This window comes from Phalaenopsis equestris, unplaced genomic scaffold, assembly GCF_001263595.1.
Source record: "Phalaenopsis equestris unplaced genomic scaffold, ASM126359v1 Scaffold000741, whole genome shotgun sequence".
Classification (NCBI taxonomy): Eukaryota; Viridiplantae; Streptophyta; class Magnoliopsida; order Asparagales; family Orchidaceae; genus Phalaenopsis; species Phalaenopsis equestris.
The window spans coordinates 655,044-677,770 of NW_018165181.1; the positions used below are offsets into that span (position 1 = coordinate 655,044).

The 22,727-nt window shown below is 37.0% G+C and overlaps 1 protein-coding gene across 1 annotated transcript in view; it reads left to right on the forward strand.

The window, feature by feature from the left end:
• LOC110030577 (TBC1 domain family member 15) overlaps positions 1-22,727 on the forward strand; it is a 58,548-nt gene that overhangs the window by 26,091 nt on the left and 9,730 nt on the right. The window contains exons 9-14 of the mRNA XM_020733347.1: positions 8,192-8,290; positions 8,374-8,484; positions 11,967-12,038; positions 12,155-12,271; positions 12,385-12,534; positions 13,611-13,711. Of these exons, the coding sequence (XP_020589006.1) occupies positions 8,192-8,290; positions 8,374-8,484; positions 11,967-12,038; positions 12,155-12,271; positions 12,385-12,534; positions 13,611-13,711 (650 nt within the window). The remainder of the gene's footprint in view (positions 1-8,191; positions 8,291-8,373; positions 8,485-11,966; positions 12,039-12,154; positions 12,272-12,384; positions 12,535-13,610; positions 13,712-22,727) is intronic.

The window sequence follows — 22,727 nt, forward strand, 5'->3', positions numbered from 1 at the left end:
TAATACGAGGAGCACGGGGAGGGGCCCGCGGGCGAAGCTTCGTGACGAAGAGGGGGGGACCGCTCGGCTAGGGCTGCGATCGGGAGGAAGGAAGCTCGGGGCGGACCGAGCGACCGAGAGGGAGAAAAAATGAGGGTCTTGCGTGCGTTCGATTTAGGGATTTAGGGATTTAGGGCCTTAGAAATGTAAAAAGGAAGATTCAGTTTATATAAATTAATATATATATATATATATAAATATATATATATATATATATATATATATTAAATCACATGCGATTCATTCACGCGCGGTGTCGTAACAAAATGGGTGTCTTCCCTAGGCAAAATCGACATTCCAGACGCACCGGCGCTGCCTGTTTTGCCGTCGGAGGTTGTTTTGACGAATTCACCGATTTGCGTGCCAATTTTCTCGTGTCGAAAGTATGGCAATATGGGTGTCATTTCCTACCAAAATTGGTATCCCGGACCCGTTGGCGCAGTCCAATTTGTCGTCGGAGGTCATCCGGAGAAGTTCGCATTTTCACCCGTTCTTTGGGCTTAATTGAAGTCCGATTTCGCGCAATTTCGTGAACTTCGTGTACTTTGTGTATGTACATGACGAAAAAGTCGTGACAAATGTTTTCCTAATGCTTGAAGTCCTATTTGGAACATTTTCCTTGAATCTTCGCAAAATAGCCCATAACCGCTCGTTCATAAGACGATGGTCTTGTGCCAAAGATGTTAGACATCAAAGGAAAATAGGAATTGGCTGGAATTTCTAGAAAGGCGAGTCTCAATTCTAGTTTTCTAAGATGGTCCATAGGAATTTCTGGAGCTAGAACCTAGGCTCTAAGGAGGAGAAGAAAAGACCTCACAAAAATGAGGTCAACAGGAAGGTAGCGGCGGAACAGTGCCACGATCCTTCTTGTGACGTGATGCTTGATCCCTGCTCTGCGGATCGAGCAACAAAGAGCTTCGGTTGAAGTCACGACTCAAACCCAGGAGCTACCCACTGTTTGACTCTCAGCTCTATGGCTTCTGTTCCTCCTCAACCACTGACTGCTTCGGTTTTAAACCTTGGAAAGACTTCTTATGTTGATAGGGTTGGCTCTGTGGGATCAATTGATCGGGTTTTCCCTTAGGTTTATCATGAATCATTCAAAGGCCAGGATGACTGCAACATTTTCAAGAAGACGCGTAGGAAGAGTGACAAACTAGCTATATTCTTTTATGATGTTGAAGTTTCCAACCTAGTTGACAAGTGCAAATTCACCCTTATTGGGAACTTCCAATCGGGACATCCTAAAATAGATATCATTCGAAAGGCTTTTGAAGATCTCAAATTATTGAGACTTTGAAAGGTTGGCCTCTTTGATGAGAGACATGTGATGATACAATTATCTAAAGTGGAAGACTATGCCAAAATATTTTCCAAAAAGTTTATATAATAGATGAGAAATATATGAAAATGCTTGTGGTCTCGTGAATTTGACCATAGCCAAGAATCACCTATAGTTCCAATCTGGTTTAAACTACCTGGCCTAAAGTTGCACTACAATCACTAAGTCCTCTATTCCATTGGAGCTGCACTAGGGAGACCTATGAAATTGGACACACTCACCTTTAATCTAAGCAGACCTTCGATTGCAAAAATTCTTGTTGAAAGGGATATCACACTCCTTAATGTGGACGAAATATGACTTGGTACTGCTCACAATGGGTATTGACAACCAATTGTTGCAGAACAAAAACCCTACTACTGCAATCATTATAAATTGTTTGGGCACACCCTTGTCAAATGCTTCAGGCTTCGGCTTCACCCACATTTGAGATTCACCCACATTTGAGATCGGTAGGTCCTAACAACATCATTAATTTGGAGGAAAATATAACAGATACTGTTAATCTTCCAAAAATGTTGAATGAATATCTGACTCATAAGGCTACTCCTCACCAACCAGATCAACAGCTTTCGCCTACCGTTTTTGAGACAGTTCTTCCTCAGATCACAATTACTATGAATTTTGTTGTAGCAAATGCTAGCCGAAGTGTTTTGGAAATACATATTGCGAGAAAAGAGGACACTCAAGTTCTGAAGGAGTGTCAAGATCAAGGATGCTGCAGGCTGAGTCAAATCAACAATTTACGGATCAACATACCCTTCGAGGTGAGCTGTCCATTGAAGATTCACCTATTGTTCAAATGAGACTATCTCTGACAGATGATTTGCAGGTTTACAAATCTAGGAAGAAGTAAAAATGAATGCTAGATCTCAGTAATTCTCAGAATGGCTGTCTCATAGTTTCGGGCTGAAACCAACATCTCGGTATGTTGCTGGACTCCCTATCTAGATCTAGTGGCGGTAAATCCACCGACTACACCCACCATGTTAGGTGTTGTTTTTTTTTATATTGTTGGGGATTTTGTGTGGTTTATGTCTCCTTTTGAGTAAGTTGTAATATTTGTGAGTGAGTTCTTTGTACCAACTCACTAAAACCTTTGTATCCTCTATTTTATATCAATGAATTTTGCCTTTTCATAATATACATACATATATATACATACATATATTATATATATATGTATATATATGAAACACTAGAAGTAGTTATTTGATGATTTATTGAATTTGAACGAATTTTTGAAGAGGTATTTGAAGCAACCTTTGACAAAAACGTGGGAAATAGTCCATGAACATGAAAATTCATTCAATTGACTTTTGAAAGAAGGAACTTCTAGAAGATTCATTGAATGAAGACGCAATTTGGAATAAACCAACGCTCCTTTATTGATAGGATGAGAGATATTTAAACCCAATTACAATAAATAAATCATGAAAAACAATAAAAAACATAATAAATTAACAAAGAAAGAAAATAAAAGAGAAAAAATATAATCAGAGTAGAAAATCAAATAATAAGTAATAATGACATAATCTAATACTTCCCTTAAGTTGAAGCATAAATGCAGTTATGTTCACCTTGAACTTGTAGTCATCGAACAAAGGGTGAGACAGATTCTCGGTGAGGATGTTTGCTAGTTGACTACTGGAGGACACTTACAGAATTCAAATCTCCCCGGACCCAAACTTTTTCTTAATGAAGTGTCTGTCGACCTCCGCATGTTTGGTACGTTCATGCTGGACTGGATTGTGAGCAATACTGATCGCGGCTTTATTATCACAAAACAGTGGGATGGAGGTTGACATACGAAGTTCATGGAGCATGATGCGTAACCAGAGATGTTCACATACTCATAAGGATATAGATTGAAATTTAGCTTTAGTACTGCTTCAGAAAATCACAAACTATTTCTTGCTTTTCCACGTGACAAGATTGTCCCGTACAAATGAGCAATACCCTGAGGTGGAGCGCGGATCATGAACTGATCTGACCCAATCATCATCTGTATACATCGCAATAGACCGAGATATGTGATGGGAGAAAAACAACTTTTAGCCCGGTGTACCTTCTATGCAGTGGAGAATCCGGTGGAAGGCTTGGATGTGGTGCTCGTAGGGATTATGCATGAATTGACTCACTATTACAACTGTGTGACATATGTCAGGGTGAATAGGACGAGTTAGGTGAGTTTTCCCACAAGACACTGATAATGAGTCTTGTTGACAGATACAACATTGAGAATGTCAGATAATTTTTCATTAGGACCCATAAGAACAACAACAATTTTGCAAAGAAAAAGTTTGTTCTGTGTCAAGAGATCAATCACAAATTTGCTTTGAGACAGACAAATTTCTCGAGATGACCGAACCACTTCCATGCTTAAGAAGTGCTGCTGAGATCCCAAGTCCTTCGTCTCGAAGGATGAAGCAAGTATGTCTTTCAAGGACTCCAATTCTGAAAGATCATTACTTGTAAGAATAATATCGTCAACATAGACGAGAAAAGTAGCTACCTGACCATTGGAGGAATGTCAGAAGAAGAGAGTCTGATCTGATTGAGCACGGGTAAAATCATGACCCACGACAACCTTTGCGAATTTGCCGAACCAGATTCTTGGAGACTATTTTAGCCCATAGAGGGATTTTCCTAGCCCGCACACTTGTCCTCTGGAGGTAGTAGACTCAAAACTTGGAGGGATGGGGCATGTACACCTTTTCTGTCAGCTCTCCATTCAAGAATGCATTCTTGACATCAAGTTGGAATAGAGGCCAATTCAAATTCACCGCAAGTGACAATACCGAATAGTATTCAGCTTAGCCACTGGAGCAAATTTCTCCTCTTAGTCAACTCTATAGGTCTGAGAGTATCTTTTGGCGACCAATTTTGTCTTGTTGTGTTCAAAGGACCCGTCAGATTCGAACTTGATGCTGAAATTCCATCAACACCCTACAACTTTCTTACCTTGATGAAGATCCACGAAGTCCCGCGTATTATTCAGGCTCTGTTTGGTTCGGCTTTTTGGTTTGGCTTCTCCCCGCAGCTTCGCGCGTTATGCCTCTAAAGTGTGCAACGGGGGTATATGCGCGACCCAGCTTCGTGGCCGCGACTTTTACCCACGTGCCCCTTGGTATGAGCCCTAATAGCGCAGTTGGATTTTCGCGCGAGCTTCATCCCTTCTCCTCTTCTCCGGTCGGTAACGGTTTCTCTCAAACTTGTGATATCATCAAAGAGAGGGTAATTTCTCCTCTACCCTGTTATCTGTTGGCGGTTTTTGCTTTTTTTTTTTGCTGTGATCTTCTTTTTAGGTCTGTTAGATCTACTAGCATACATTTTGTTTGTTGTATAACTTGGATTTTTTTGGCAAACCTTGGATGTCTTCAATAGTCACACATATGTTTCTCTGCCTTGAAGAGCAGATGAACAACAAACGAATCCTTTTTGAAGCTAAAAAAATTTTAGGATTTTTGCAGAGTTAAACATTGGCCCTGTCTTCTCATATAAATACATAATAATTTTTAAACAGTTTTAGCAAAAATGGGTAGCTTGGTCATTTCTCCAGAAAAAGCTGCCCCACAGCTGTTTTTACACAGCTGCACCAAACAGACAGCCAGTTTCCCCGCAGTAGCTTTCTAGGGCAGCACAGCTGCAGCTGCGCCAAATAGACCTTCAGTTGAAGGACATTCATCTCCTCCATTACTGTCGCTTTTCAAGCCAGCAAGGGCAACCTCAATAGTGGTAGGGATTTGATGGCCCGTTAGGGCAGTAGCGAATGTTCTGTAGGTCGGCGATAAACTGTGGGAATAGACATATTTTGCCATAGAATAGAGGGAGCAAATCTGATTGTGTACCTTACCCACGGAACTCACCTCCTCATTCGGAGGAGAGGGTGTTGTCCGGAGTGGAGATAGTCATGTAAGGAGGTAGCGGGATCCAGAGTAGGAGTATTGGGACGAGTGCGTTGAGTGTAGACACAGACAATGGGTGGAGGAGATGGTGCATTGAACGGGGCAGGTGACTCCTCAATGGTAGGAACAATGGGAGGACTATCCATAGGAGTATGGTAAGTGACAGTGTCGGGGAACTCAAACTCCCCTTCACTAGAGGCCGAGCTAGAATAATAAGTAACACTTTCCAGGAACGAGACATCAACACTCACCTAGATTTTGTTTGTGGTCGGATCAAGATATCGATACCCATTTTGAGTTGTGGAGTATCCAATGAAGATATATTCTATGGATTTGGGATTGAGTTTACTTTGAGCAGGGGCAGTGTTCCGAACAAAGACAGTGCACCAAAAAACCTTGGGATCTAATGTGGAGAAGTCCCGATTGATAGTGAAGCGTGACGTCAGGACGACTAATGGGGGCAGAACTCATGAATTTTAGAGGGGACTCTATTTATGAGATAAGTGACAGTTAGAATGACATAATTCTAAAAATATTTTGAGACATGAGATTGAAACATAAGAAAACGAGCAACTTCAAGGAGGTGATAATTTTTCATCTCAGCTACCCTATTTTGTTGAGGAGTGTTCATACAAGAACTATGATGGAAGATGCCTTTACTAATCATAAAGTAACTCAAAACATAGTTGAAAATATCACGACTATTGTCGGTTCGAAGGACCTGAATAGGTGTTTTGAATTGAGTTATGACAAAAGCGTAGAGGTTTTGGATTGTTACAACGACTTCCAACTTTGAAAAGTCCTGCTATGTTGTTACATTGTCGTTTAAGCTAATTTCTTTTCTTATGGTTGTGTTTTCAGGATCGTCGTTCGGGGAAGATGATTTTTATTGAATAGAGCCACCTCTTGAACCTCGGATGCGACAAAGTGCTACATGGTAGCTTGAACCTCGGATGAGACAAAGTGCTACATGGTGGGATCCACCTCTTGAATATGTATGGGCCTCCTCTAGAATCCTATCTGCCTGGTGGATGATTCTGGGTATAGAGCACTAACAAAGAAATTAGCTACTTAAGTCGGTGAAATTGTAAAATCCCTGAAGTAGATTGAAGCCAAACTCTTAAACCTCGAGGTGCCTTTTGGTGTAACAGTTGAATTTCAACAGAAACTTCAAAGTTAAGTGTGCTTGTGTTGGAGCACTCCTTGGATGGGTAACCTCCTTAGAAGTTACCCCAACGGGACAAAAACATGAAGCCATTTGACCAAAGCGAACTATACCTTGATGTGTGAAAGTTCGGGCCGTCACACTATTAATGATAAAAATTGTTTTATCACATTTGACAAATTGTCATTTATTAACAATACTTAAATATAAGTATTCATTAATCATTGTCAATTGTTAAATATTTTGCATGCGTATTGAGTATCTCTTAGGTGGTTCCTCCCTCATGTGATTGCCTTTGTGGCATGTTGAGCTATGTTTGGACTATTTCCAACTGGTGTTGGAATCTAATTTAATCTCAAAATACTTTTGATACAATTTTGAATGTGCTGTGCTAGACATCTCGTGTTCGACATGGCATGGAATGTATTTGGAAGTGGTGCTTCCTAGTTTTCCATTCGCATGAAGCTTTTTTCTTTATGGATATGAATAGGAGAGATGGTGTTGGCCTCGCCTAGTTTTCCATTCACATAAGGCTTTTTTCATCATGGATATGAAAAGGAAAGTTGAAGGTGTTGGCCTCGAGAAAGGGGAGGGAAATAACAATGAACACAGAGAGAGAGAGAGAGAGAGAGAGAGAGAGAGAGAGAGCTCATTCAAATGTTCCCAATAGTAATGCACTGACCTCAGAAGAACTAAAACAATGTTGTAGGGTTTGTAACAAAAGGTTTAAAAGGCAGCCAAAGTGACGGAAATAATGTGCAACATATTCCAAGCACAAAATAAGCTATGAAACTAAATAATTTGTAGAAGAAAATTTCTCTATGTTCTTGATAAACTACACAAAAAAAAAAGGGCTAACACGACACATCTTCAGCATAGTTCTTGCTTTTCTGATCTGCTTCGTACTTTTCAAGGGATCCCATGAAGCAATGGTTCTCTGCAACCATTCTGAATTCTGGCAGTTCTGCGGTATTCCTTCATCAGGCAGAACATCATCACGGGAAACTGAACTCCCACGAGAATTCTTGCCTAAAGCAAGATGGATGTAAGCAGCTCACACGGCAATTGGCATCAGCCTTAGCCTCAGCTTTGCCTTCAAGACAATAGAAACAATCACCAGCAGTTCTTCCTCAAAAGTTTTCACTCTTTTCCTGGGACAGCAACCTTCTTCCAGGTTCTTAAACCGAACCAGTAAACAGCCAGAGGAAAGGAGAATAGGATAGGTGAGAAATTTGCTAGGAGCGAAAATGAATTAGGTTGTCTTTAAAAGAATGGTGAGAGTATATTTATAGCCACGCCTCAAAATAATTGTGTAAACTGAAATTTATACAAATAGGCCCCAATAGTCAGCAAGTAAAAACAGACTTTAGAAATAGACTAAGGGAATTAAAGGGCCAATAAAACAAAAGTAGTAGACTATTATGCCACCAGCTGGTCAGAGAATGGTTTGGTGACATAGCGGGAGCGGATGTTTTCGAGCTGTTTGCCTGGTATGCATTGCGTCAGGATGCTTTAACACTAGATATAAGGTTATAGTCATGATCATCAACGCTATCTTTCCATCATTGCTTTTAAGATTTTTTATTTATTGGCAACACCGTTTGAAGGTTATTTATTTAGTATGTTGACGAACAGTGCCATTTTAAGCGTTTTTTAAAACATTCTTATTTAATTTGGGTATCTTTTATGATTTATTTATGTATCTGAAACTGGATGTATCTTAAAATTTGGCTATAGTGGGTAACTTTCCTGGACTCTGAGGGACGGATAATGGATTCAAAGGCTTTGATCAAAAGAATATTTTATGGTGGATTGGAGCACAAATTGCGGAAGGAGGTACCATTCTTTTTTCTGTACACTAGAAGCACTTGTTGTCTGGCTTTTGGTTTTTTATCTTATAGCTATATATGCATTAACAGGTTTGGAAGTTCTTATTGGGATATTATGAATATGAATCGACATATGCTGAGAGGGAATATCTTGAATTAGTGAGGAAAACAGATTATGAAACTATAAAATCTCAGTGGAAGGTGGGTCTGGTTTGTTGTCTATTTGTCTTTGTGACATTTTTAAATATACTTTCAATTCCATCTGTCTTGTATTTGCTTGTAATTATGTGATTCATCCATCTTTATTTCGATTATTCTGTGTTTCTTTTTGGCTTGATGTTTACAGGACCTATTGTTATTATCATAAAGTTTGGTAAGCATCATTCCAGCCATAAAATGGCATGATTAACTTGCATACTAGTTAGTGGTAAAGTCCCCTAGTGTCTGTATTTAATTCTTACTAGTATTTACTTGAAGCTGATGAAATATTTCCTCAAATATAAGATGGACATAAAAATAATTGACGTGTGAAATTGGTAAAATCAATTATGTATTGTTAGTCTAAGCCACATTTGAACATTGTTCCAATCATGTTCAAACTTTATTCTAGTCATATTTGAGCTTTATTCCAACGGTGCTCAAAACTCACTCTAATTTTGTTCGAACCATGTTATAGTTATGCTAAAATCTTGTTCGAATCATACTTGAACCTTATTTGAACCATACTCACCTTACTTTTAAGTTTGAACAAAGTTCAAACAAGATTCAAACGTGTTTGAGCATGCAACATGATGTCTAAGACTGCTTTAGGTTTATGGTTTAGAGTGCACACACTATTTTCAAATATTAATAATTAAAGTTATCTTCAATAACCTTGATTAGATGATGTTTGGAAAGTGATACTGGAGTTATCAATAATAATGAGAAAAACAAATATAATTACTAAAGTTAAATAGGAAATTGCAACCAACATACGAAAATCTGACATTGCAACAACTGACTACTCAAACTCAAGCTAGGGGGTAGATCTAGGGGTGGTGGCGTTGGTTGATAGGGGAGTGGAAGGGATAGAGGTGGTGGTGGCAACAAAGGAGTGTTGGTTGCAGCGAATGGGAGGTGAGAAACTGCAGGGGATAACAAGCATGGTTGCTTTCCTAGATGGCGACAACAAGGAGTTGAGCTTGGCGGTGGAACAAGATGAAGACAGTGATCTCTGGCTGTCCTCGGTGGCGAAAACGAGGTGAGAGGATTAGAACAATAGGAACACGGTTTGAAGTGGTGGTTTGGGCGGCAACAACGTATGAAGGAGAGGGGAAGGCGGTTGGAAGGCTGACGACTGCAAAGAGACAACAAGGACTCCGTCTGGGATGGCTGCAACAAGAAAAGGTGACGAAGACATCGAAGGGGAGGAAACAGGGTCAGGTTAGATGAAGATAATCACTATCGCGGGATCGAGATACAGTCAGAGCACCATTCGACTCTTGGATAGGAGGAAAAATTAAGGCGCTGATGGCTGTCCCGAATAGAAATATAATGAAAAATTAAACTTAGAACATCTGAAATGCAAATGTATAGCCCAAGGATAATTAGGAGTAGGCCTCCTCTCACAAGGAAGCGTTAATCCCATTCAAAGGAGGGCTGACTGACCCTCAAGCTACGGTTTTGAACCAGTCCCAGACGGCCTTGTTGCCTCACATCCGATCCAAAACTAGGAGACGCCTTTGTCTGGTCCACCAATGTGAGACACTCGTGTAAGTCTTTTTGGGTTGGGGGAGCTTCGATCTCATCCATCCAAGCTTATGTCTGATAGTATGGAATCATATCAAGCATGTTGAAGGTATCGTAGATGTTGTAATCTCCCGCTAACTCAATTATGTAGACATCATTTCAAAGCACATCCTGATTGAATAAGTATTAATCATTCTATGACACAACCTTAGCTGGAGCTCTATATAGTCATAGATTTCCGTATCTTGTGTCTTTTCCATATATGTTAACTTTGCTACTGCTTTCTTTCATTTGTTCAATATGTCCGAATGTTATGCTATTTCTTCCACGTGTCGTTGTTTGAGCTTGATCCTCATTCTTCACTCGATACCGTAGCTTCTGATTCGTCCAAAGTAGTGATGCTCCGGTTTTCACACTAATCGTTCTGGTTGCTGCTGCTGGCATCCGTTTCGGACGTCCTCATTCGATTCCGTGGCAACTGTAGGTGGTTTTGTGTGAATGACCATGATTTTCTTCATCTTTGCTTCTAGGACCATGAATCTCGTATCGAAAAATCCCTCCATGACTAAGAAACATTCATCTATTTCAGATTTTATTTGATTATTTTTCTAATTTTTTCTCCAGAGCATTTATTTTATTGGCCGCCATTACTTCTGAGACAATTTTGATGAAGGAGATGTAGAGGATTAGTGAGTATAACTTCGATTAGGTGCAATCGTTGCAATCGCACATGTATCTTGAGCTTCAGTCATGCTGGAGGTGTCCAACCCTTAGAAGGCTTCCCAATCCAATCACGACTGTATTGCGAGATGTGTCCTTTCCCAGCAAGCGCACAACCGTATCACAACTGTTGGCATTCTGTGATTCTGATGTTGCTTCCCTGCGAATAACGACTGAAGAGCGTTGTTTCTCACCTAGCTTGCCGTGATCCCCTTATTGTATTGCGGGATTTGATCGCGAAGAAGTTTGGTTTGCCGTGATCTTGACGGAACCTTCCTACTAGTTCTCGTCATGTTTGTATGCGAAGACGGAGCGGGGCAAAAGATGGAGTTTTGGGTCTTGGTAAACTACGACCCTTGTCGCCTTCCCAACGAGCTTGACTCGTGACTTTCGCGTCTTTGGACTCTGCGATCCCGTCGTTGTCTTCACAATAAGCTTAACTTGTGACAGTATGGTATGCCACGATAGGATCAAGGCCCCATTTGTGATATTTCCTACAATTGCTCTTTGTTGAAACTATGGCTCTAGATCTGCCTGATCCTTTATCTTTGATTCCCATAACGAAATGATCTGAGATGATTTTGATAGAATAAGAATCAATTTGCACAAAAAAATTTAGAACAAATAAATATTTTATTGCAAGAGCTACAAACAACTTAACATGAATATATAAGATAAGCACCTACAATTTCAGAGGAAGGCGATCTCTTCCAAGAAATCTATCCTAAACTAGAACTTACGATTCAAAGACCTAATTTCATTCATGTCCTACACTAAACATTTTAGTCCTATTTATACTAAACAATAATAAATGACAAAAAAATAAATTTTCTAAGGGCTAATAAAAGACAAAATTGCCCTTAGATGCAGGTCTAATATGGTGTTGCCAGATTCTTGATTTTGGCCAATTTAGCTATAATTGAGATTTTAATTGCTAAGAAAAGATTCATTTACTTGCTTTTCTTTTTGGTTCAAGTTTCTTATTAATTCCATTGAATTTATTCAATCGCCACATTTTTGTTGTGGTTCGATTTCATGTATTTTTAGCATGCACTTAAACAAACTGAATTTTTGTGTATTTAAATAGTTTTTGGTCAGCTTGTCCTAATATCTTTTGTGTGATTTACACCCATGCTATCTTTTAGTTGCTTTAGTAACCTTGGACCTTAGCAGCCTGCAGCAATTTCTTATTTATTATCGGCATTTTGAGACTAATAGAGCTTTGGTGAATACAGAGTATTTCGGAGGTACAAGCTAGAAGGTTTACAAAGTTTAGAGAACGAAGAGGCCTGATTGACAAGGATGTGGTACGAACCTATCTACTTTGTCCCGACAGGATGACTTACAGAATATTTTGTTAAAATATCTTGAAGATAATATGGAAATTTTGATGCCACATTTTTTTTTTTTGACTTTTTTCAAGGTCAGAACTGACAGGTCTGTTCCTTATTTTGAAGGAGATGATAATCCAAATGTTAGAGTTCTACATGATATATTGTTGACATATTCATTTTATAACTTTGACCTTGGATATTGTCAGGTAATTTTTTGGAGTGTTTAAATTTCTTGTGAGTGAAGGGCTAATCATGCATATTTTTGCTTGCACGTTTTGCTCATGGCTATGCTGTAATCTCAACCTACCTCAATCACCAGGGTATGAGCGACCTTTTATCGCCTATATTATATGTTATGAGGGATGAATCTGAGGCTTTTTGGTCTTTTGTTGCACTAATGGATCGCTTGGGGCCTAACTTCAACCGTGATCAAAGTGGAATGCACTCCCAACTTTTTGCATTGTCTAAGGTTGTTAATACTTTTGGGTTTTTTATTCTAGAATTATCTTTTAGAATGCTGTGAAGTTTGAGCTATGCAAGTTGAAATGTTTTGAGGTTTTTTTTTTTAAATGAAAAATTATAATGCGTCATAGCATACAAAATTTTTATGTGGGCTACCCTAGTATTTTTCATAGAACTTCTGTACCTTTTTAATATAGTCCTTAGAATTATTAAGCCCGTTTATTTTAGTCCTAAATTTTTTTGGTATTCGATTTAGTCTCTTAATTCAGTAAATTAAATCAATTTGGTTCTATTCTCAACTTTGTTATTTCTTTAGATGAAAATCTATGGAGGGAAGCTTTCCATGAGATCATATTGAAATTCTTAGGGGCAATTCTTTTTGTTTTAGCTGATATTAATTAATGTGATGAATCCTAAAAAATTCAAAATGTCTTCTTGGAAAGCTCTTGTTAATCAATTTTTGTCCAAAGAAGCAACACAATTTACAACAACAACAACAACAACAACAAACCCTTATCCCACTAAGTGGGGTCAGTTACATAGTTACATGAATCATACATGAATCATTTTTCTCCATTGCGTCCTATTGAGTGTCATATTTTCATTTAGTTCTTATAAATTGCGATCATTTCTTATACAATATGCCCGATTTTTTGTTAGTCTACTTATGCTATTCTTAACATAAGTCGAATCTAAAACATCCACTTTCCTAATCGGTTCATCAGATGGTAAACGTTTAATGTGACCAAATCATCTAAGATGACTCTCTATTTTTGTCTGCTACTGGAGCTACACCACACTATCACGAATATATTCATTTCGTATTTTATCTCTAAGTGTAAAGCCACTCATCCACCTAAGCATCCTCTTCTCGGCAACACTGTGGTTTAAAAATCTGAAACAAACACACCCTTAACTTATTCTTTTGGATCAAGTAAAAGCTTAATATGTCATAACTCTTTATTTTTAATGCCTTAGATGGAATCTCTCTTTTACCGTAACTGGTATATGTGATAAATATCATAAATTGCAATTCTAATTTTTCAATTCACTTACCATGTTCTAATTTTTTCTCTTCTTCAGCTTGTAGAGCTTCTGGATCACTCGCTGCATAATTACTTCAGGCAGGCAGATTGTCTAAATTATTTCTTTTGTTTCCGGTGGATTCTCATACAGTTCAAAAGGTAAAATCATGATATTCGTTTTTGAAATTTTTGTGTAAATATTTCTTGGTCATTTTGTGATTGATGGAAATGACTCGGTATGTCTACTGTTTATTGTTTTTTAACATCCAATTTGTGCATTAAGTTTTAAGTAGTCGTGCTTATCAAAAGGAAATAGGCTAGTTTTTCCTTTTGGTTTTAGAACAGCAACAGTATGCATTAGTCTTAGAATCGAACAACAGCTACGTGAGGGTTACCTGTATACGAACAAATTTTTAAGAGAAAAATAATTCCTAAGAAGCCTTATATTGCTTAATGAACTCGAGAAAATTGTTGAAGATTATCCGCATGTATAATGACGTTATTGAGCTGCCATTTATGATGCTTCATCAAGTTCCCCAGAAATCCATGCAAACAATAATTATTTAGAAAGATGTTCAAATAATATATTGTCATAAATATATTCAATGGACTTTTATTGTTTTGATAGAATCTTAATTAGACTTTCATCAAGAAAAACTTGAATATCAATGAATAAAGTTGAAAGGATTCAGCTCCATCCTACAGTAACAAACACAACGCAATTCTAAATAAACATATTAAATCAGCAAAATAACTATCACTAAAGAATATATTTCTATGACAAAAATTCAACAATAAATTTGGTAGGATATTTTAAGAGCGAATTAACAACTTATGACAAATTTGATAGATAACTATATTTATCAAAGAATAAATGAGAAGGCACAGAACATATAATGCCATTATAAACGATAAAATAGTTATGAATTACGATGTAATGTTAATATATTATGTATCACCATAGCATCTGGTTCTAAATGAAAGACACTTTGGATCAACTAGAAATGCATTTACTTGCTAATACATCAATGTTCAATGACATTGGGTGCAATCATAGTGGGGTTTATAAGGTAACCCTGCACAGGATGAAGGTTTTCAGTTAGTGGGGTCCAAGGTCCCTCAAGGGAGACTTCACTTTGAGTCCTTCGGCGTAACAACTAATCATATTAACAAGTTTTTACTATCAACATTTATATCCATCACATACAAACATATATATTTTATATATTTGTCCTTAGCAAATATTTTTACAAATGTTCTATAGACAATTATGATTATAGATTTCTTTCATATAAATAGAGGATGATTTACATGAACAAAATTTATTTTGCATTACTAAACTAATGCATTTGTTGAACAAGTTATTCCGTCATATGAATCATTTCAAGCATTTGAATTAATGCATCGATTAATATTGTAAAGCCATTTGCACATCTATGACATTTCAATATACAACAACAACAAAAACAACAATAAATCTTTATCTGACTAAGTGGGGTCGATATTTCAATATGATAATTGTTTATGAACATCTTAAGGGCCATTTGGTATTATTTCTATTTTTGTTTTTTTATTTTTTATCTTTTAATGTTTTGATTTAAATTAAATCGTGTTTGATTGAGGTAGTTATTTTTAAAAACACATAATTTTTTTAATTATATTTTTGATTATTTTTAAATATAATTTGATTTGCGGGCATGTGCAGCTTTTGACGAGCTATAGCACAACTAGTATGACGAGCAATTAGGTGCGAAATTGTTTTCAAAGGTCATAGAAGTTTGTATGCTGAGCATAGAAGTCATAAAAGAATTTTATTTCTGGCTCACATACATACTTTGCACTCTGCTACATATATATAATACTAAAAGAAACAAAATATGAATCCCCCAAAATAAGAAAAATAAGAAAAATGAAATATCTAATAATGAAAATACAATTAGTGAAATATATTCCGAGAAAAGGAAATAATTTCCTTCATAATGCGGATTACACTTTCCAATACTACTCTCAAGCGGGATTTTATATATTGTACATACCAAGCTTTTGAATCCACATTCTCCTATATGTTCGTAGTGCATAAGCACAATATTCAAATTTTGCACTACTCCAAAATACAACTTGTTTTTTGCTTCTCCACGTGACGAGATTGTCCCAGATGTATGAACAATATACGGTGGTGATTTCCTATCAGTTACCTCTCAAAGGTCTTTGATTTCAAATTCTATTTTGAGTAATCTTTTTTGTCTAATAATTTTCTCTTAATCCTCATCTGTCAAAATAATATCATCTATATATAATATGAGAATGATAATTTTGCCTTTAAAATTGAATTTAACAAACTGTGTACGATTAGTTTAACATTGATGATATCCATTTGTAATCATCATTTTCAGCAAATATGTCAAACAAAATACACGGAGATTTCTTCAATCCGTATAAGGAAATGAATATATCCGTGATAGGGTTGGTGTAGCTCTTGTGCCGGATAAAATTAGAGAAAGTCGTTTTAGATGGTTTGGTCACATTAAACGTCGACCATCTAATGATCCGATTAGGAGAGCAGATGTTTTAGATTCGATTTGTGTTGAGAAAGGAACAGGTAGACTTAGGAAGACTTGGGCTTATTGTATTAAAAATGATCTTAATTTACTAGAACTAAATGAAAATATGACACTAAATAGGACGCAACGGAGAAAAAGGATTCATGTAGCCGCATAGCCGACCCCACGTAGTGGGATTAAGGCTTTGTTGTTGTTGTATAAGGACTTCTTCAACTTGCAAACCATCCTTTTGTTTGATCTTCCAAGCTTGGAGGTATTAGTCATGTTGATTTCTTCATCAAGGTCGTCATTCAAGAAGACATTTTTGACATCAAGTTGTTATAAAGACCAATCTTGATTTAGTGCAAGATAGAGTAAAACTCGAACCGTATTAACTTTGGAAACATGTGCAAATGTTTCCTGATGGTCAATCCTGTATGATTGAGTGAAACCTTTGACAACTAGTCTGACTTTGAATATCTCTACACTTTCATCTTCTTTTGTATTTGACCATGAATATTTATTTGCAACCTACATAATTTTTTCATGAGGTAATTCTGCAAGTGTCCATGTGTTATTCTTTTCTAGAGCCCAAATTTCTTCAACTGTCTGTTTCCATTTTGAAATCTTTAGAGCCTCCTGGAGAGAGTGGAACCTGCACACTATCAAGGCTCTTCACAAATGCTCTGTAAGGTGGTAACAACTTCCAATAGACTACATATCTTCGAGTGGATGAACAATGCTCCATTAGATACCGTTCCTCTGTGCAATTAGTTGATTAGAATCATCAACTATCACTGTAAGAGAGTCATGAGTTGAGGAATCTATGCCATTATGATTATTGGGAGAACTTGGTTCTAGTTCTTGACGGTCCTGAGTCTCTATAGTGTCCTCTACATGCTTAGTGGTCCTTTTGGCGTAGAGATGAAATTTCTAATCATTGATGCCATGTTGAGGTGGATTTGAGACAATGAGACTGTTTCTGTGATAAAGTTTGGTTCTTCAAATGGAAATGGTTGAGGGGGAGTAAATGACAATATTTTGAGCAAATAGGCTGAATGCCTTTTTCTTTGCTTTCATTCCAATAAATAATAGTTTCTACAATCTATTTTAGGTACATAATATTCAGTATAATCTAATTTAAGTAACTTAATTAATACATATTCATAATCTAAATATTCAGCTAAAAAGGAGAGAATCCGTGCAAATATAATATTTCCTTCTTTGCATTATTGTGAAGAAGGAAACTCTTTTATTATGATTTCTTTTATTCTTGATTGATATCCCCCTTCAAATTGATGTTGGCTGGTCAAGAAGCATCAATTTGCTGACAAGAAACTGATGACGCTATCGAGAAAGAGCTTTTGTAAATATATCAGCTGTTTGAAAATCAGAAGTGATATGAGGAAGAGATATAACACCCTCTTCATAGGCTTCTCGAATGGAATGACAGTCCACTTCAATGTGTTTCGTGCGTTCATGAAAAACGGGATTAACAGCAATCTGGATAACACTAGTATTATCTGCATGAAGAGAATTAGACTCAAGTTGAGGAAAACCAAGCTTAGCCAGCACGCCACGAAGCTAAATGATTTCAGAATAAGCAGAGGATATAGCACGATATTCTGATTCAGTAGATGACTTAGACACTCGATCTTGTTTCTTGCTCTTCCACGAGATTAACGAGTTGCCGAGAAACATGCACCATCCAGTAATAGATCGGCGCGTAGCAGAACAACCAGCCCAATCAGCATCACTATAGGCTGGGGAGGTGGATGGAGGAGTTTGAGAAAAGAAAACCTTTCAAATATCGAATAATACGTCAAACTGTGGCTAAATGAAAATGTGTAGGGGCTTGCATAAATTGACTAACTTGTTGCACAACAAATGAAATATCGGAACGCGTAATAGTCAGATAATTGAAATTGCTGACCAATTGTCTATATAAAGATGGTTCAGATAGAAAGTCACCATCATTCTGTTGATATTTGACATTTACCTCCAAAGGGGTATCAGTAGAGCGACCATCTTGAAGACCAGCCAAAACAATGAGTCCCTTCGTATAGTTATGCTGATGAAGAAAAATACCAGTGGCAGAAGAGTGAACCTCGAGTCCTAAGAAATAAGTTAATGACCCTAAATCTTTCATATGAAAAGAACCCTAAAGACGTTTCTGTAGCTGAGACATCAATTGATCATCAGATCCTGTGATGACAATATCATCAACATATACTAATAACAAAACAATTCCCTTGTTAGTCTTGCAAAAAAATAATGATGAATCATACTGGCTTTGAATAAAAGAGAAGCTAAGAAGGATATTGCGAAACTTTTCAAACCAGACCTGTGGAGCCTGTTTCAAACCGTATAGGGACCGTTTGAGCTTACAAACATCATGTGAAAGTGTAGAAAATAAGCCTGGAGGAGGAGTCATATAGACGTCTTCTTTGAGATCCCCATGTAAGAATGCATTCTTAACATCCATCTGCTTTAAGAACCAATTTTTAGATGCAGTAATAGATAACACCAGTCGGATAGTTGTCATTTTAGTCACAGGTGCAAATGTTTCGTGATAATCAATCCCGTATTCCTGTCGATTGCCAAGAGCTACCAATCTTGCCTTATATTTGTCAAGAGAGCCATCAGATCGGAGTTTAAGAGAATAAACCCATTTACAACCAATGAGTTTAACGCCTGTAGGACATGAAACAATATCCCGGGTGTGATTGTCTTGAAGTGCATGAAGTTCCTCTTTCATGGCTTTGAGCCAACAAGTCTGTTTAACAACTTGAAAATAAGAGGTAAGTTAAAATTGCAGAATACCCATATCTATCTGGATGGCGAATACGTCGGGTTGATCTTCAAATATTTAGTGGAGCAATTTCTGGATCAGGGTCAGGGAGGATTGAAGGTGAAGGGGGCAGACGTCCTGTGTAGACAATGTCTGACTTGAACCATTTATCAATAGAAGAATTATCAAATTGTGGAAGTATAACTGTATCTGATGTGGACATATGATGTTGAAAGTAATATTCATGTTCAAAGAAAATCACATTTTGAGAAATATGCCATCGACCATTAATCGAATCATAACACACAAAACCTTTATGATTAGGACTGTAGCCCATAACGGCACATCAGACTGACTGTGCTGCCAATTTATGACGTTCATGAGCAGGTAGATGAACAAAACATACACATCCGAAAGTATGTAGCGTATGATAATTAGGGTGTTTATCAAAAACTCGATAGTAGGGAGACTCATACTTCAATTGTTGAGATGGTAAGCGATTAATGAGATAAACTGCAGTAGATAAAGTTTCAGTTCAAAATTTAGCTGGAACAGAAGATTCTATCAGTAATGTGCACACGGTATCCAATAGATGTCGATTTTTTCGTTCAACAACTTCATTTTGCTGCGGTGTATAGGGACATGAACGTTGTGAAACAATCCCTTTGTTCTGAAGAAATGCTTGAAACTCATGAGACATATATTCACCGCCATTGTTAGAACATAAGATTTTAATGCGAGCGGAGAACTGAGTTTCAACATATGCTAGAAATGTTTGAAATACATTAAATACTTCTGTTTTGACACGTTAAAAATAGATCCAAGTAAATCGACTGTAATCATCAATAAATGTCACAAAATATCTATATTGAGCATGTGAATTAACTGGTGTAATTCCTCAAACATCACTATGAATAATGTCAAAACATTTATTGGCACGACTGCTTGAAATTGGAAAAGGTAATATCTTGCTTTTTTCAAGTTTACAAACAAAACAATCAACTATTAAATTCTTATCTGTATAAAAAAAGGGGATATCAATCATGAATAAAAAAAATCATAATAAAAGGGTTTCCTTCTTCGCAATAATGCAAAGAAGGAAATATTATATTTGCACGGATTCTCTCCTTTTTAGCTGAATATTTAGATTATGAATATGTATTAATTAAGTTACTTAAATTAGATTATACTGAATATTATGTACCTAAAATAGATTGTACAAACTACTATTTATTAGAATGAAAGCAAAGGAAAAGACATTCAGCCTATTTGCTCAAAATATTGTCATGGTATCAGAGCCTGAATCCTTGAAATTTTAGCTTTTGTTATCTTTGTCCGGCATCTTTGACTGCTTCCTCATCGAAGAGGTCGTTCTTGTCTTTGAGTTCTGCGGCATCTTCGTCCGTTTTGTTTGAGTTCTACAGCTGCTTCAAGCCGAACTCTTTTTTTATGATTTCTTTTATTCCTGATTGATAGTAAAGACTAGTGGAGTTGGTTGAGGGACAAAATTTGATTCAGTATAAGAAAAAAAATGGCCAGATTACCTTGGAAAAAATTCCATTTATGATATTACCTCAAGTTCTCCTACTGAATTTTAAATTTGGGAAACTAAGATTGATTCTAAAAAAAGGCGACATCCATAGGGTTGTATATTTTTCTATTAGTTGAAGAATAACATTTGTATCCTTTTTAATGGAATGAGTAACCGAGGAAAATGCATCTGAGAGACTTGAGATCAAGTTTGGTGCGGTGTTGTTGATAGATGTGAACAAATGCAAAACAACCTAAAACCTTCAATGGTAAGTAGAAGAAAAAGACAAATTTGTGGGCAGGATTCCATGAGAACATTATGGAGAATTCGAATGTTCGAGAGTCGATTAGCCATCATATTGATGAGGTATGCAGGTGTGACCTATGAGAATGGGTTCCCCCCAAAATTGTTTAGGCACATGATTAAACAACATAATAACATAAGCCACCTCAAGTAAATGTCTATTTTTTGTTTTTGCGATTTCATTTTGTTGAATATTCACACAAGAACTTCTATGGATAATACCATGTTTGTAAATATAAGGACTAAGGATGGAATTAATGTATCCCTTAGTATTATCAGTTTTAAGAATTTGAACTTTGCTTTGGAGTTTAATAAGAATCATGGAACGAAATGATTGAAATATGATGTTTGTTTCGTATTTTTCTTTCATTAGGAATGTTTATGTTGTTTTTGTGTGGTCATCTATGAATGATACAAACCATTGTGCCTTATTTATATTGTTTATTTTAGAGGGTCCCTAGGTATCACTATGAATTACAGAAAAGGATGTGAAGGCTTGTATTATAATTTAGAATATACAAGCGTGGTATGTTTGCAACATGACAATTTTCACATTGATAAATATTGAATTATTTAGTGATAAATAAATGTGAAAACATCGTTTCCATGTACGTAAAGTTTGGATAACCAATACGATAATGGAAACGTGACTGGACTTTCAACTGAATCTGATTTTGAACTGGACTCGGAATATAACTTAACAGATGATATTGTCTACCTATGGAGTTATTTTCTTTAAGCAAATATATACCACCATGCATATCTCAACACTGTCAATCATCTTTCCCAGATCCACTGCCTGAAAATCATAATAGTTGAAATAAATTTAGCCACACATTTTAGCTCACTAGTAAGTTTGTTGATTGAATATGCTACAATTTAATTTTTGAACATAAAACACAAAGTAGAGGTGAAGATTTTTCATCAATTCGACTGATGTGATGAAAATGACCCTTCAGCTATTTGTGTTGAAGAATGATTGGTACTTGGGTTGTAATTTTTGAAGACGTTGATATCTTCAGTCATATGATCTGAGACTCCAGAATCAAATTTCCAAGATTTTAATTTATTACTTTGGACATTTAAAGCATGGGGATAAGACACCTTGTGCTAGTAGTTTGATAGGTTGCTCAACAAAGGATTGTTATGTTGTTCAGAATTAGAACTATTACTAAACAGTTTTTGCAATGCCTCAATTTGCTCCCTGGTGAACGGGTTAGATTCTGAATTGTTGTTGGAAGATATGAAAGGGACTGAAGACGCAGGTTCGTATCTGGATGTGACTTACAAGAAAGAAAATTGTGGGACTATGCCATGTTTGACCATAATAATATTGTGAGGTTGGAATTGAGAAGACACATTGTTTGAATTAAAGTGAGAGGACCCTTAATTCGACTGCTCGACTAGACGAGCAAATATGAACTGGAGGGTGATGCACAACTCTCGATATCCAAGACTTCGACAAAGGGGAGAGATGATTGGGCCTGTTCTAAGCGACGACTTGTGAGAGGATGGTTAGTGCAACACAAATCATTTGCTGTATTGATTTGTTTGGCTTTAGCGAATGGAAGGATTGAGATGAAATCGTTAAGTTTAAGAGGACGGAAGAGACTCACCAATTCATGCATATGAGGCGATCCATACGAATGGAGGAGATAGACTGCAACTAGGGCACACAGAGTTTGATCGAGAGAGCAATGGAGGATTTTCTTTCGCGTATTGGAGTTCCGACTTGTGTGTGCTAGTTTTCCTCTTTTGCGCGAGACTTGTGGGACTTGCAAGTAGAAGCTGTTGACCTTCCAATTGTGAAGTTGTCAAATGCGGAGTTAAAAGCCTTGAATGGTTTCCAAATGTCGATGAAGGGGTCGAAGATGTTTCCTTCCTGTCATTGGCAAGATTGGTGGATGTTGGTTGCGAATGTCAGGACAAGACTACCGGATGAGCTGCAAGAGCGATGAGAAGGCAAAGATGTCTCACAGTGCTGAATTGTGTGTCTACGAAGAGAGTGGT